This window comes from Bicyclus anynana, chromosome 21 (genome assembly GCF_947172395.1).
Source record: "Bicyclus anynana chromosome 21, ilBicAnyn1.1, whole genome shotgun sequence".
In the NCBI taxonomy this organism is placed as follows: Eukaryota; Metazoa; Arthropoda; class Insecta; order Lepidoptera; family Nymphalidae; genus Bicyclus; species Bicyclus anynana.
In genome coordinates, this window is record NC_069103.1 from 2,825,124 (window position 1) to 2,841,848 (window position 16,725).

Below are 16,725 nucleotides of genomic sequence, written 5' to 3' on the forward strand. Positions count from 1 at the left end.
CTTGTTATATGAAGAAGTAGTTTAAGATTTTATTCAATTGTCTAAGTATTTTACCATCATTATCAATTTATTTAATGGTCCACTTAAGGCCAGCAGCATCTTTAACGTATTTACTATCTTTAACGTAAAGCGATTCAGCGTTCCAGTACGATGTCGTGTAGAAACCGAAAAGAGTGTAGATTTCATCCTACTCCTAACAAGTTAGCCCGCTTTCATCTTAGACTGAATCATCGCTTACCATCAGGTGAGATTGTAGTCAAGGGCTAACTTGTAGAGAAAAAAAAACGTATGTTAGTTGATATATCATCAACATCATTATCAACCTATATTCGGCTACATATTACTGAGCCCGAGTCTCCTCTCAGAATGAGAGGGGTTAGGCCAATTTAGTCCACCACGCTGGCCTAATGCGGATTGGCAAACTTCACACACGCAGAGAATTAAGAAAACTCTCAGGTATGCAGGTTTCCTCACGATGTTTTTCCTTTACCGTGTGAGACACGTGATATTTAATTTCTTAAAATGCACACAACTGAAAAGTTGGACGTGCATGCCCCGGACCGGATTCAAAGCTACACCCTCCGGAATCGAAGGTATAGGACATAACCACTGAGCTATCACAGCTCTCAAATACAAGTTATACAGGGACCCAAACATTACCACAATATACATAATATTATAATAGTACACTATTTGTAGTGGCACCGCCTTCAAAATGATCAATGCATTGGGCAAAGACAAAGATAGATATATACGATGTTATTTTTCGGTATTTAGTGTAGTGCCTTGTAAAATATTTGTGTTATAAAGACGTCGGTTAGTTTAATAAATGGTTAAAAATATGTCTTTCTGTTATAAAATAAAACCGCAAAATGATTTAAAAAAAGATATATTAGTAATTTTTATTTACAACAGTTCTTACTCTTGTCGTCTTTGGACATTTTCTGGCCTTTGGTTTTTCTTGTATGAATTAATCGAAAATTCCCAAGATAGCCCTGAATTCTTTGATTACTATTTTAACGTCGATTCCATTGGCGCCAAGTTCCTGGACTTCAGTGAGGAACACTTCGTTCTGCCAGAGAGCTTCCCAAATCTGGTCAAATTCCTCGCTTTGGAAATTCTCCATGGCATTTCTGAAGTCATCGGAGGTGGCCATTTTCTCGTCGTACAGGGCTATGAGTTTCTCCTTAGGGAACAGTTTGATGGAGTCCTGGATGAAGGAAGACATGTCACGACCGCTCGCTGATTGACGTGCCATTCTTTTGCTGCCTTTGATGCTGTCTGTAATAATAAACAAAAATATTTTTTTTATTTATTAAGAGATTTTTTTTATTTATGAAGAGCCGTGATATCCCAGTAGATATGACCTCTGCCTCCGATTCCGGAGGATGTGGGTTCGAATCCGGTCCGGGCATGCACCGCCAACTTTTCAGTTGTGTGCATTTTAAGAAATTAAATATCACGTGTCTCAACCGGTAAAGGAAAACATCGTGAGGAAACCTGCATACCAGAGAATTTTCTTAATTCTCTGCGTGTGTGTAGTCTGCCAATCCGCATTGAGCCAGCGTGGTGGACTGTTGGCCTAACCCCTCTCATTCTGAGAGGCGACTCGAGCTCAGTAGTGAGCCGAATATGGGTTGACAATAATGACTTGAAAACTAGCATTACAGGAACGACTTAATTCACTAGCTTAATTCTATTTAACTACCTAAATAGACATACGTTTAAAAATTAATACTATACTCTACTACTTTCTAAAGCAGATGGACCAGTCAGCAATTCTTGTGAGTTCACTCACAGTACAAGAGAATATTATGACGTTCAGAGTGCGAAGTGCGCACGTTAAGGGAGCTTTTTTTGCTTTTGTACGTCCACTCGGTACCACCAGCTACTGAGGCTTGCGTCTCCGCGACACGTAATGGTCTTTCCTCTTATGAGTTTAAAAATATATAAAGGTGGGTACAGATTGCTGCAATGCAACATGTAATGCAACATGCAATGCAAGAATTTGACGTCCACATTGCTGCAATGTATTACGAATGCTCGTGGTTTGGACGCCTCGCGCGCACGAACTGCGCCTGGGTCGCGCACGCTCCGAGCGTTACAACTCGTGCGCGGTTCGATCCGAGATTTGTCGGTTTTTGGAACGAACACAAAGGGGCGCGCAGTGTGCGAAGGACTGAGCCGACTGATTCGTAGTCAATGCGCGTACCGCGCGCGCCACACGTCCAAGGCAGCAGGGAACATGCAATCTAAGGCAGAATATTACATTACATGTTGCATTGCACCAATCTGTATCCACCTTTACACAAGTGCCAGTTCCCTCCTAACCCACAGTTCATTGTATCCGACCAGGCCTAGTTTAATAGTAACAGTGAATAAATTAACGGATAGTATGGAGACAGTATAACCCCATACAGTCTCTAAAACAAATAACGAATTAATTTATTCTCTACGCGCTCCAACATAATGGATTAAATGCTACACCAGCTGACTTATTCACAATTTGGTCTTTGTTAACAACATAATGAAGTAGAGAACAAGTAAATTGACAAAGTGTCATCTACATAGTATATGATATACACCAGTAAGCACGGGATGACATTTGTAATTTGTATCATAGTATGTGGATTTTGTCAATTTTTTATTCTGATGGTTTGATAATAAAGACCAAAATAAGAATTAGGCCAGCAGAAGACGCCTGTTCCCGAGAAAATACGGAGATAAAATATGGCCTATTTTACTCCATGAAGATGATGCTTACAAATGATGAGAAAAGTTTTAAAATCAGACGTGTAGTTATGAGTTAAATCGTAACAAACAAACAAATATTCAAATCTTATCTCTTTATATTGTCTTTTTATCGTTGATAAATGAATTGTCTTTATATAATGTAATAAGTCGTTATAGGACAAGACGTTTTATTAACAACTCCAAGGAATAACAGTATTTAAAATGAATTTCTGTTTGAGCGTTGCCAAAAGAAAACGTTTTGACAGACAGCTAGATGGAGAATGATCTCAAACGGATTTGTTATTAAACCACGGAACCCTACATATGGCGCGTATGACAACACGCGGTAAAAATGAGACTATAAAGAATTACGTATAGGCTTCAAGCTTCAAGATAAGCGTACTAAAATCACCTGAAATCCCATGCAAGAGATAAGATGACATACACTCAAAAATAATATATACCTAAATGTTTTGTACTTGGTAACAGAGAGTCGTGATAGCCCAGTGGGTATACCTCTGCCTCTGATTCCGGAGGGTGCAGGTTCAAATCCGGCCCGGGGCATGCACCTCCAACTTTTCAGTTGTGTGCGTTTTAAGAAATTAAATATCGCGCGTCTCAAACGGTGAAGGAAAACATAGTGAAACCTGCATACCAGAGAATTGTCTTATTTCTCTGCGTGTGTGAAGTCTGCCAATCCGCATTGGGCCAGCGTGGTGGACTATTGGCCTAACCCCTCTCATTCTGAGAAGAGACTCGAGCTCAGCAGTGAGCCGAATATGGGTTGATAATGATGAATGATGATGAACAGCGGTTGCCACTTTGTCCACTTCCCTTAATCCGACCTGGTACTCACTATCCATAGCGGAACATGCTAATAAAAAAAAATAAAAACGCCCCATACATAATGATCGTTAGATTTGTATGTGCGTTCAAACAAAATCTATACTTCTATACTAATATTATAAAGCTGAAGAGTTTGTTTGATTGAACGCGCTAATCTCAAGAACCATTGGTCCGATTTGAAAAATTCTTTCAGTGTTAGATAGCCCATTTATCGAGGAAGGTTATAGGCTATATTTTATCCCCGTATTTCTGCAGGAACGGGAACCACGCGGGCGAAACCGCGCGGCGTCTACTATAGGATTATAAGTATCGATTGGTAGGCAACTTACCAACAGCCTCGTTGATTTCATTTATGAAGTACAGGATGTCGATGTTGTGGCTCTCCAGGAACTCGACCATCTGAAAAAAAGGTTCCTAATATAAAAAATATAAAGCTAAAAATATAATAATTTATATTCAAATTCAAATTTATTTCAATTAGGCTTAATTTACAAGCACTTGTAAAAAGTCTAGTTATGTCATGATTTAATGGTGGTAATTGAAGTGGTAACTGAAAATTACAGTTACGAGGGTTCAAAGCGCCTCCGGTCCGAGAAGAACCAAGGTTTATTTTTTTTTAACACCATTTTACAAACTTACTCATCTAGGACTAAGCACACAATCGTTTAGTGCAGTGCAATAGGTGTTAAAGTATTTGATATATTCCACCATTTACCACCGACGAAAAAACGAAGGACGATTCTCAATTCGACGCGTTTTTTTTATGTTTGATCACGCATATCTTTTCACTGAGTGATCTAATTTTGATACTTTACAGTTGGTCCCATATAATTTGAAAAAAAAATCTAACCCTTAATGTAGAAAATCCTAAAGGTTGAAAACTAGGGGATGGTGGATGGGATACTCATTAATTGCAATGTTTACCACGCATATCGTTTTATAGAGTAGTCTAATTTTGATAATATTTTTTATTGATTAGGGTTAATATCCTAAACCTTAACCTCGAAATTGGTCCCATATAAGTTTGAAATAAAATCACCCCTATTTTCCTACACAAGGAGTGAGAAAATAGGGGAGATTTATTGCTCATTCACTTAGTCTTATGCTAATTATTTTTTGAAATAAGAAAGGATTAGCGAAATGTTTAACTTTAACCCCCCTTAAAATCAAACTTTTCCGGGGGCGAGGTTGAAATTTATATGAATGTATTTTTAACACTTATTTATTTATTTAAATAAATAAATAAGTGTTAAAAATACATTCATATAAATTATTCACTTAATATGAGGTACACTAAAAGTTGAATTTTTTAGTAACCTGAAAAGAACATTAATGTATAGTTTAAAAAATAGTTTTTCCTTGAGGTTATATCTCTGACATACCTACGCGTTTAACTTATATACACTATAGGTAGTAAGTAAAACGGAATCCAGAGGGGCATTCCAAATGCCATGTGTATTCGAAGAATATTACACCAACTCTATACTTATAATAAATCTGTAGAGTCTGTAGAATAATTCTGTACATGAAATATATTTCCAAAATAACTATCAGCGGATGATTAGTGATCGATAACTAATAAAAATGCAATCAGTAAAATTTTTGTCTGTCTGTCTGTATGTTCGTTATAGAAACAATAACTACTAGACAGTTTTTAACGAAACTTGGTACAATTAATTCTTCATACTCCTGGGCAGGTTATGGTACTTTTGGAAATGTTGGAAAAACGGGAGAAGTTACTCCATTTTTACAGCGATACCATTGTAAGGGCTGGATTAAAGAGGTCTAATCTAAGGGTGGACGAAGTCGCGGGCGTCCGCAAGTAATAAATAATAACTCACCGCCCGGAACTCGGGTATATCCTCCATTTCGTAGACCAAGTTCCCGAATCTGGGTGACATGATGTAATCGATACCGGCTTGAAACTCGTCATACTGAAGATACTGCGCGCCTAGTTCATACAATTCGTCAAGGGCTTCCTCTTGGATGAGGTCAATGAACTCTTCATAATGCTCGTGGAAGAGTTGCCTTGGCTGAGGCGCCGAGTATCCCAGGGCGAGCACAGCGAGGAAGGTCACGAAGATCTTCATTGTTGCTGATTGTTAGCTTACAATGGTCAAGTAGGATGGTATCACCGTTATATACTGCAGTGATATCTGATTGATATCATATCTCGGGATTGACATTTCATTGAGATTTCCTCTCATAATCTTATGAAAGGTAAGCACGGCTTCGGTTGCTTGCAGATATTTGGAAGCAATATTTAGGTAGCTACTTCTAAGTGTCACTCAGTGCATTGTTAAATCTGGAAAAAAACAGTGTTGATAACTTATTGAAAAATTACATAATCATTGCATTTTTACATGGCTTTTTTAGGGTTCCGTAGGAAAAGGAACTCTTATAGTTTCGTCATGTCCGTCTGTCCATCCGTCCGCGGTTTAGCGCAGAGACTATTACTACTAAAAAGCTGTAAATTAGCATGAATATGTAAATTTAAAATTTACATATTCATGCTAATTTATAAAAATATTTTTTTTAGGATACCTCCCCTACATGTAAAGTGTTTATGGATTTTGCTCGTGGGGTATCGATATCGGTATTTTTGTGCATTACATAGGGATTAAAGTGCTTACTTAATCTACGGAACCCTACACTGCGCGTGGCCCGACACCCACTTGGCCGGTTTTAAATAGTAAACGTCCATCGGTTCTTCGAACTACGTGCCCCGCCAATTTCCACTTCATCTTCGCGACTCGTTGAGCTATGTTGGTGGCTTTGGTTCTTCTACAGATCATTTTTGAAATTTTATGTAGTCGAAGATAACATCGCAAATAATGCTTTGTTAAAAGGTTTGTCATACCTGCTATCTACCCTGGTCGGGCTAGTTGCGGATTTTTTTTCCCCTAAGTGATTTGATCTTTTGTAAATAGTATTAATCAAAATTAAGATAATACTAGCGGACGCCCGCGACTTCGTCCGCGTGAAATTTAGTTTTTCACAAATCCCGCGGGAATCATGGATTTTTCTGGGATGAAAAGTCTTTGTGTCCAGAGTAAAATCTATTTCCACTCCAAATTTCAGCGAAATCGCTTCAGTAGCCGCAGCGTAAAAGAGGAACAAACATGCTTACACACAAACATTCGCCTTTATAATATTAGTGTGAAGTATGATAGTGTGATTAGTGTGATTACATTGATTTATAATTTTATTTAAAATTAAGCCTGCATAAATTTAATCTTTTGAATCGAAGGATTATGTTTCATTTTAGTTGAGTTTGTCATCTTATTTTATGGAAACTGTTTTCTATAAGGAAACACCGGAAACGAAACTAATAAACGTCAGAATTTCGCAGAATTAATAAATGGACGATACTTCAAGGCCTACCTACTCGTATAATAAAAAAATTGGTTTCTCAGAGATTATTTTTTTCTTTAACGTGGTTTTTACTCACGGGCTTTGCACCGACTTCAAAGTAATCAGTAGGTAGAAATATATAGGTATATTTAGTGTCGCCGCACACGGGCCACACGCGACAGTAACAAACGCCGCTACAAAAGGCAAGAAGGGGCCACAAAAGTAGCGGAAGCGCGCGACAGCCACTTGTGGCAGGTATTCGATACTTGTGGTCGGTGGCTGCTACTTTTTTAACCCATACAAGCAGTATCATAATCGCGAGTGGCGTATGGCGCGTTTAGTGGCCGATGCAGGCCACAAGAAACGAGCAGCGTCGGTTGTAGCGTGTGGCGGCCACTGGCGTCAACCGTGTGCGGCGAGCCCATATAAAATGTATGAAAACTATTTTAGAATTTAAACTATCGTGACTGTTATTCATATTAATCGATTATGAAGCACGGCTAAAACTCACGTGATATTTGCATCGCGGCACGATCCAAACTCAACTCTGGATAGTGCCGCGATGCAAGAACCAGCTAATGACTAAGGGCCCCGTATGGGTTCGAAACTGGTCGGGCATACTCCGACCTAATATCACGTGAGTTTTAGCCGTGCTTCAAAATCAATTAATATGTATGAAAACTACAGGAAATATGCCGGTAGCGGCGTTTTATGGTTGTGGCCGGTGGCCCGTGTGCGGGAGCCCTTATTTTCAATTTTTTGTGTAAACAATAAGTGTATACCATTTTTTTCCTTACATGGCAAAAAAGGTAAACAAAGATCCGTCGTCACGACATTCACATATTTCTCACAAACCGTCCGTTTAAACTAAATCATTTATATACACATCACTTCATTTAACGCGCACACCGCGAATTACATAAAAACTGCTTGTAATTAACTATTATATCACATTTATTTCACTAAAAACGAAATCACAACAAGTTTTATTTCTACAGATTAACGAAAATGTTGCGAATTTGACATTTCGTAATGCTAGATTGTCTATGAATTGAAGAGACGGGAAAGATACATGAAATTATAACTTGTCGATAATTATGTACATATTTTTTAATTTTAATATTTATGTCCTTTGTGGCTTATAAATAAAATAAATGTGTATCTTTATTAACACAGCACCAAAGAATATATTATACTCCATGGAGAAGAAGTAAATCTACATACATGAAAACGTTGGACATAGCAGCGACATTATTTCCGCATACGAATATTTTTTCATAAAGTCAGTGGCAATTTTAAATGGAGATTTTTGATTTTAAAATAGTTGAAGGACCTAATTGAGAAAAAACAAATAATAATTTAAAAAAATATATACAACCGACTTCAAAATATTAACGTACCCACGAAATTAAAAAAGGGAAAAATAATATCATTATATTTTCTGCCAAGCCAGTGTATTCAATCTATTAATTCAAGGTGTACCCTATCGTAAAGATTTTTGTTTCTCAGACATTATTTTTGTCTGTCATGTGTTTTTTTCAGTAACGACCTTAGTCAACATCAGACGGGCTTGGCAGCGACTTCAAAATGATCAATAAGTAGAAAATATAATAATGTTATCTTTCCCTTATTAGTTTCGTGGGTACATTAACATTTTGAAGTCGGTTGTATTTTTTCATAATATTTTTTTTTTATATTTTTAATATACCTAATAAATAAATCAATCCATATGAAATTCAACCTAAAATCCACCCATCTGAAAGTCGGAATTTTCGGTTAGTTATATTATTGTTAGTCATACACTACTCAGCAATCAGTAATAATATAACAACCAAACAACAAATAAATAACAAGACTAACAATTGCAAACGAAACAAATAAGTAATGATGATACGGAACAAACATTGACACGACCTCACTGTGAGCATGGAAGCGACAATGTGGCACTTTTTGCTCGCAGTAAACTCATCCTAAACCAAACTTAACCGATCGCGGCGCGAGTGCTCCCGAATGTTTATAATTATATAGCACGATCAAAAATTATTAAAAAACCGATAAACCGATTCTTCAACCACTTGCAAAATTTTTAAATTAAGAATAAAGAAAACAATACACAAATACGACTTGAATATTATGATTGCTGGATCAGAAAAATAAATAAAAGATTTGAAATACTAATGGAAAAAAATTTATTACTTTTGTTTCGCAACATGGTGAGATTTTTATTTTTCTGGTATACGTAAATCGTGATAGTCAGAGTTATTAGGATATTATATAAAGAAGTTTGAGAGATAGTGATGTACAAGGGGCCGAAACTTTAGTACAAAGGTTTTTGAATATATGACATTATGCGGTAAGAAATTTAGTAGGTTCTAGAGCTAGAAAAATGTTACGAATTATACTTAGAGACAGACAGTAAGTATACATTAATTCCAATTATGTTCTACATAGTCATTTGGACTAGTGGTGTATAACCAAGGTAAAAAAAGAAAGAAATAATAATCTTTAATTCAATAGAAAAATATTTTTATCGCTTTTTTGTTTTTCTCAATTGTTTTCTTCAACAATTTAAAAATTAAAAATTTCCATTATAAATTGCCACTGACTTTATTTCAAAAATATTCGTATGCGGAAATAATGTCGCTACTATATCCAACAAAATGAAATGAAATGTTAATGTTTTTTAACTTTTGTATCTTTTGTATCTTTTGTAATTTTTAAAAATGTAAACTGTAAAATTTTTGTAATTTATGTACTTGGAAATAAAGGCTATATTATTATTATTATTATTATTATTACTATATCCAACATTTTCATGTATTTCATGATTCACTTCTTAGACTCCTTGGTGTATATATTCTTAATATGATATTTAATTTCCTAAAATGCACACAACTGAAAAGTTGGAAAACGAAACGAATATGGAACGTATTCGTTTTTTAAGATGACGTTTAGTAACGGATATTTTAGTTTAGTTATTTCAGATATAACGATACCTACTTGATATCGTTACGATGCCCGCGGTTAACTTCTCAACCCTACTGATTGTCTTTGGTTCATAGTCAGCCATTATTGTTGTTTAAAATTGACATCTAAGAAAATTTCAAGTATAAAAATTCATATTATGAAATTCACTACACAGAGCAATCAGCATTAGACTCTGTGTAAGATGAATATTTGAATATATTATTACCCCTATTTTCTCATTCTTAGGGTAGAAACTTCTGTCTCATATTCATATGGGGCCAACTTCGAGCTATAGCCTATATAACAAAAAAGAATTATCAAAATCGGACAACTTTCCAAAAATCATCCAATTGCATTAAAGTGGGTTTTTGTATTCTTTACAAAATTATTATAATTTGAAAACCGTAAAATTTCGGCTACCTATTATTTCATTTGATTAGGCCTTTATGTCCCTTATGTCAATATGTTGTTTGTTTTGTGATGACATCCTGTATAATAACTATTTAGCATGGCACCGCTTTGAAATTTATCACTAGAAAGAACAATACTCGGTGCGATGCTATTTTCCGCTTTTTAGTGTACATGTTTGTGTAATAATGAAGTCGTTTCATAAAAAAACGACTGTTTCCTGTAAAAGTTAAAAGAATCTGTGTCTTTCTTTCAAATGAAACCAAAAAATACAGTCAAAAAATATTTATTAGTAAATTTTATTTACAACAGCTCTTACTCTTGCAATCTTTGGGTAATGTTTGGAGTCATACTCTCAGCATTAATCGAAGATTCCCAAGACAGCCCTGAGTTCACTGATTACTATTTTAAGGTCGATTCCATTGGCTCCAAGTTCCTGGACTTCAGTAAGGAACACTTCGTTCTGCCAAAGAGCTTCATAAATCTGGTCCCATTCCTCGCTTTGGAAATTCTCCATGGCTGTTCTGAAGTCTTCGAAGTTGGCTACTTTCTCGTCGTACAAGGCTGAGAGTTTGTCCTTGGGGAACACTTTGATAGAGTCCTGGATGAAGGAAGATACGTCACGACCGCTCACTGATTGACGGGCCATTCTCCTGCCACCTTGAATGCTGTCTGTAATAATGAAGAAGAATTTTCTTTTTTTTTTTCTTGTCTACAATATCACCTGATGGTAAGTGATGATGCAGTCTAAGATGAAAGCGGGCTAACTTGTTAGGAGGAGGATGAAAATACAAACCCCTTTCGGTTTCTACGCGGCATCGTACCGGAACGCTAAATTGCTTGGCGGTACGTCTTTGCCGGTAGGATGGTAACTAGCCACGGCCGAAGCCTCCCACCAGCCAGACCTGCACAAATTAAGAAAATCTCAATCTGCCCAGCCAGGGATCGAACCCAGGACCTCCGTCTTGTAAATCCACCGCGCATACCACTGCGCCACGGAGGCCGTAAAAAATGTTTAACCCACATTCAATTACGATAGTACGGAAAATCTAATGAATACATGTCTAGTCTACAAATATAATTGAGATTAAAAAACTAGTATGAGTATATACATTTTAACAATAAAGATAAGGGCATAGTTATTACTTCTTCTACGTCTTACACACACGCACGCACACTTACACACACCCGCACTTACACGCTCGTATGTAGGTACGCACACAGGCATGCACTCAAAGTTACTATTATAACAATACAGTTAAGCCAAAAAATGTTTTTTCTTATTTTTGTTTTGGTATCTTCTTTTAAAAATTGTAACGATTGTATTATAAGTTAATTCAGCAATGTTATATTATTGTACCTCATCATTATCAACCCATATTCGGCTCACTGCTGAGCTCGAGTCTCCTCTCAGAATGAGAGGGGTTAGGCCAATAGTCCACCACGCTGGCCCAATGCGGATTGGCAGACTTCACACACGCCGAGAATTAAGAACATTCTCTGGTGTGCAGGTTTCCTCACGATGTTTTCCTTCACCGTTTGAGACACGTGATATTTAATTTCTTAAAATGCACACAATTGCAAAGTTGGAGGTGCATGCCCCGGACCGGATTCGAACCCACACCCTCCGGATTCAGAGGCAGAGGTCATATCCACTGGGCTATCACATCTCATCATCATCTCATCTCATATCATCATCATTATTGTACCTATGAATACCAATTTTATGTTATTGTACCTATGTATGTATCTAAGGGGAGTCACTGGCCCTTAAGACACGGGCTTACCTAGTTTAAGGGCTAGGACGTCATTGTAATTCTGTACAGAGTATTTCAAATAAACATTTCTTATTCTTATTCTTATGTAATTGCTATCACTGTTCCACATGGCGATTAAACCTGGTGAAAGCTGAAACCTTTCTCAAGAGATTAACGATATGTGGAATGTTGAGTCAACCAGAGGGCCTAGTGGAAGTTTGATACTATGACAACCACGTCAACGTAAACGCGAATTTCTAAGGAATTGAAACAGCGCCATCTAGTGGCACTACTGCACAACTGTTTCAATTCCATATAAATTCGCGTTTACGTTAACGCGATAGTAACAGTATGAAAACATCGAAAACTCCCACTAGGCACACTGTTACTGTTCCGATAGTCATTTCAGTCAATAGCTTAGAAGCTTTCGCTTGACTGTTGGGTCCAGTGGCGTGCATAAGGTTATCGATCAGGGTATGCAATAATAATAAAATTATGCAAACTGGAAAAATCTGTATTTAATGATAAGCACTAAGAAGACAACTCTTATCGTATGCAGCACTTTAATGCATGTATGAAGTGCACGCCACTGGTTAAGTTAAGAATCGGATAAAGTAGATAATATTAAAGATGGCATGAGAAGGTCCTCACTCTGGAGTCCTATCCATTTATCTTCATAGGACTCCAAGAAAATAAACAAGCAACAGCTTCGCAATGGGTGGATTTTTTTAAATAGTGTTTGGCAATATTAAAAATTAAAAAAAGTTATGGATGGATGTACTTAAAGATAAAAAATGTATTCGAAGACATCCAAGCGGCAAGATAAGAGAAAGACCTAAACAAAATTCCGTAGAGAGATAATCAATCACATATTGACAACTTATATAAATATTTCGATAAACGGGTATAAGGTCTGCCATGCGTGAGAAATAAAAACGGCCAAAGTGCGAGACATATTTGCGTACTAAGAATTCCGTACAATAATAAAAAATAAATACTTAAGTAACGAATTCGTGTGTTCTACTGAAAAATAAAGCTGGATTTGAAGTTTATCCTTCAAACTTTACTTTGCCGTTTCAAAACTGTTGCATATAAATATAGCGATATAGTTTATGATCGAGGTCAGTTCTCACAAGTCTTTTTTATATTGTATCTAAATTTGTATCTAAAATTATATTTATTTGTGCTATTGACATTGTTTCACGTTAAATTTTATGATTCTTGATCAACAGAAGAGTTAAATTTGCATCTTAAGTGACCTAATTTGATAACATGATCCCTATGTTTCAATGGCTGTCTTGAAAGTTTTTCGTAATCCCAAGGAATCTCAGATTTCAGTAAATATACAATACATTCAACTCGGTACTTCCAAGCGTTACTACCAGAAAGGGTTGACGTTGCTACCAGACACACAGGCAGATGGGCATCGAAGTTATCTTCTAAGGGTTTCATAATGTATTTCTTTTTAGCTACGGAACCCTACATATGGCGCGTATGCCAACACGCGGTAAAAAATGAGACTCGCGAAAGAAATACGTGCGGGTAGACTTCAAGATAAGCGTACTAAAATCACCTAAAATGCTATGAAAGTGATAAGAAAATGTCACTTTTTACGCTCAAAATAAAATATATCTAAAGTATTAAGTATATAGGTACATCATCATTAACAACTCATATTCAGCTCACTGTTAAGCACGAGTCTTCTCTCAGAATAGGGGTTAGGCAAATAGTCCACGACACTGACCGAATTCTGATTGGCAGAATTCACACGTAGAGAATTGAGAAAGTTCTCAGGTATGCAGGTTTCCTCACGATGTTTTCCTTCACCTTGAGACATGTGATATTTAATTTCTTAAAATGCACACAACTGAAAAGGTGCGTGCCTCGAACCGAATTCGAACCTATGATATCCAAATCGAAGGCAGAGGTCATATCCACTGGGCTATCACGGCCAAACATACATTGCCTTGACATACATACAGACCTACATATCTACATACAGACTCCCATAACACGTTAGCAGTTTGCGAAGACGGCGTTCCAACGACTTGGGACCCTTAATTGCGGTTTTAACTCATTCATTAGATTCGGTATCGGCCGAAGCCTCCCACCACCCAGACCTGGACCAACTCATTCGGCCTAGCTGGGAATCAAACCCAGGCCCTCCGTCTCGTAAATTCAGCGCATTCCACTGCGCTATGCAGGCCGTCAAGTATCGGTTGGTAAGCAACTTACCAACAGCATCGTTGACTTCATTAATGAAGTACAGGATGTCAATGTTGTGGCTTTCCAGGAACTCGACAACCTGAAAATGGATTTAAAAAGTAATCAAATTAAGGTCATTAAAATATTTAGAATATTGTTGGTCACTTTTGCATCAATATGTGTTAAGTAATGTTTTTTTTTATTCTTTACAAGATAGCCCTTGACTGCAATCACATCTGATGGTAAGTGATGATGCAGTCTAAGATGGAAGCGGGCTAACTTGTTAGGAGGAGGATGAAAATCCACACCCCTTTCGGTTTCTACACGACATCGTATCGGAACGCTAAATCGCTTGGCGGTACGTTTTTGTCGGTAGGGTGGTAACTAGCCACGGCCGAAGACTCCCACCAGCCAGACCTGGACCAATTAAGAAAATCTCAATCGGCCCAGCCGGGGATCGAGCCCAGGACCTCCGTCTTATAAATCCACCGCGCATACCACTGCGCCACGGAGGCCGTCAAAAATGTTATAATACCTAATATATAAATAAATAATGATAACATGAAAAACTGCTTATTCTGACAGACAAGTAGTGCCCAGACCTTAAGCTTCAGGATAGGCTAGAATCTGGAACGTGTACTTTGACAATACCGGTAAAAATACCTGATATTCAGCTTTAAAACAAACTCATTCATGGTTGACATGAAGACATCCACATAGTGGATGTGGATTGAGGGAAGAATGGAGGCTAGAGGGGCATTCCAAATCTATACAGTGCGTCATCATCATCATCATCATCATATCAGCCGATGGACGTCCACTGTAGGACATAGGCCTTTTGGTGGGGACTTCCAAACATCACGATCCTTAGCCGCCTGCATCCAGCGAATCCCTGCGACTCGCTTGACGTCGTCAGTCCATCTAGTGGGTGGTCGACCAACACTGTGCTTTCTAGTGCAGGGCTGCCATTCTAGCACCTTGGGACCCCAACGTCCGTCGGCTCTTCGAACTATAGCCCCGCCTATAGGCACTTCAGCTTCGCAAGTCGCCTCGCTAACTCGCTTTATAGCGCGTAGGGAATGAGTCCCCAAACAATGAATAACATATACCCAGTAATCATTAAGGAATGCAAGAAATCAGTTATTAAATATTTATCGTTACTGAATTATGAAGAAGTAGAATCCTTATTAAAAATTATATCCTGAAAAACACACACACACACACACGACGGCCTCCGTGACGCAGTGCGCGGTGGATTTACAAGACAGAGGTCCTGGGTTCGATCCCCGGCTGGGCAGATTGAGATTTTCTTAATTTGTCCAGGTCTGGCTGGTGGGAGGCTTCGGCCGTGGCCGTGAGTTACCACCCTACCGGCAAAGACGTACCGGTACGATGCCGTGTAGAAACCGAAAGGAGTGTGGATTTTTGATTCTCCTCCTAACAAGTTAGCCCGCTTCCATCTTAGACTGCATCATCACTACAGTTAATAGTTATCAGTAACTTGTAAAGAATAAAAAAAAAACGTGCGAAACAATCTATTACAATAATTTTGTAATTTTCATTTAGAATCTGATACTTCTGTACTAGCTATGGAAGAGCGGAGCTTTCTAATACAGAGGTAGTTTTACTACTCCTAAAAGAGGGTTCCAAACTCGCACTAACTTATGTAAATTTAGAAAGTGAAATAAACGATTTTTTTTTTAATAACCAATAACTCACCGCTTGGAACTCAGGCAAGTTCTCCATTTCGTAAATCAAGTTCCTGAATCGGGTAGACACAAGGTATCCGAGACCCGCTTGAAACTCTTCAAATTCTAGATACTTTACGGCAAGTTCATCCAGAGCCGGTGCGGATTCCGTTTGGATGACGTCAAGGAAGTCTTCATAATGCTCGTGGAAGAGTCGTCTTGGCTGAGGCGCCGAGTATGCCAGGGCGAGCACAGCGAGGAGGGTCACGAAGATCTTCATTGTTACTGATTGTTAGTTTACAATGGTTTAGTACAGTGGTATCGCTGTTATATACCGTAGTGATATCTTATTGATACGATATCTTGGGAGAGTGACATTTCATTGAGTTTCCCTCTCGTAATCTGAACAAAAGTATTGTTCGCAGCTTCGCTTGAATGCAAGAAAAACCGTAAAAGCGTACAAACTCACTTCAAACTGACTTTTGCATTTTTAATCATCATCATCATCATTATCAACCCATTTCCGGCTCACTGCTCGAGCTCGAGTCTCCTCTCAAAATGAGAAGGGTTAGGCCAATTGTCCACCACGCTGGCCCAATGCGGATTGGCAGACTACACACACGCAGAGAATTAAGACAATTTTTTGCTTCACCGTTTGGGACACGTGATATTCAATTTCTTAAAATGCACATAACTGATAAGTCCGGAATCGGAGGCAGAGGTCATATTATACATTAATTTACTCTTTGGGTCAAATCCACTGGGCT

The 16,725-nt window shown here is 37.8% G+C and overlaps 1 protein-coding gene across 1 annotated transcript; it reads right to left on the bottom strand.

Annotated features, from left to right (window-relative positions):
- Positions 1 to 929: 929 nt before the first annotated feature.
- Positions 930 to 16,442, bottom strand: LOC112047215 (uncharacterized). Its single transcript, XM_024084244.2, has 6 exons — positions 15,990 to 16,442; positions 14,301 to 14,370; positions 10,681 to 10,980; positions 5,421 to 5,674; positions 3,909 to 3,978; positions 930 to 1,281 (listed from the first exon to the last, which is right to left on the bottom strand). The coding sequence occupies exons 1-6, from the start codon at positions 16,236 to 16,238 to the stop codon at positions 971 to 973; spliced, it is 1,254 nt and encodes a 417-aa protein (XP_023940012.2). The 5' UTR covers positions 16,239 to 16,442; the 3' UTR covers positions 930 to 970.
- Between the last annotated feature and the right edge of the window lie 283 nt (positions 16,443 to 16,725).

Excerpts from the sequence above, each read along its gene's own strand:
- LOC112047215 (XM_024084244.2), bottom strand. The coding sequence starts at position 16,238 with ATGAAGATCTTCGTGACCCTCCTCGCTGTGCTCGCCCTGGCATACTCG. Across the intron at positions 14,371-15,989 it reads ACTTGCCTGAGTTCCAAGCG|GTTGTCGAGTTCCTGGAAAG; the intron begins GTGAGTTATTGG and ends ATCCATTTTCAG. Across the intron at positions 5,675-10,680 it reads ACTCAGGGCTGTCTTGGGAA|CAACAATGAAGATCTTCGTG; the intron begins TCTTCGATTAAT and ends GCTAACAATCAG.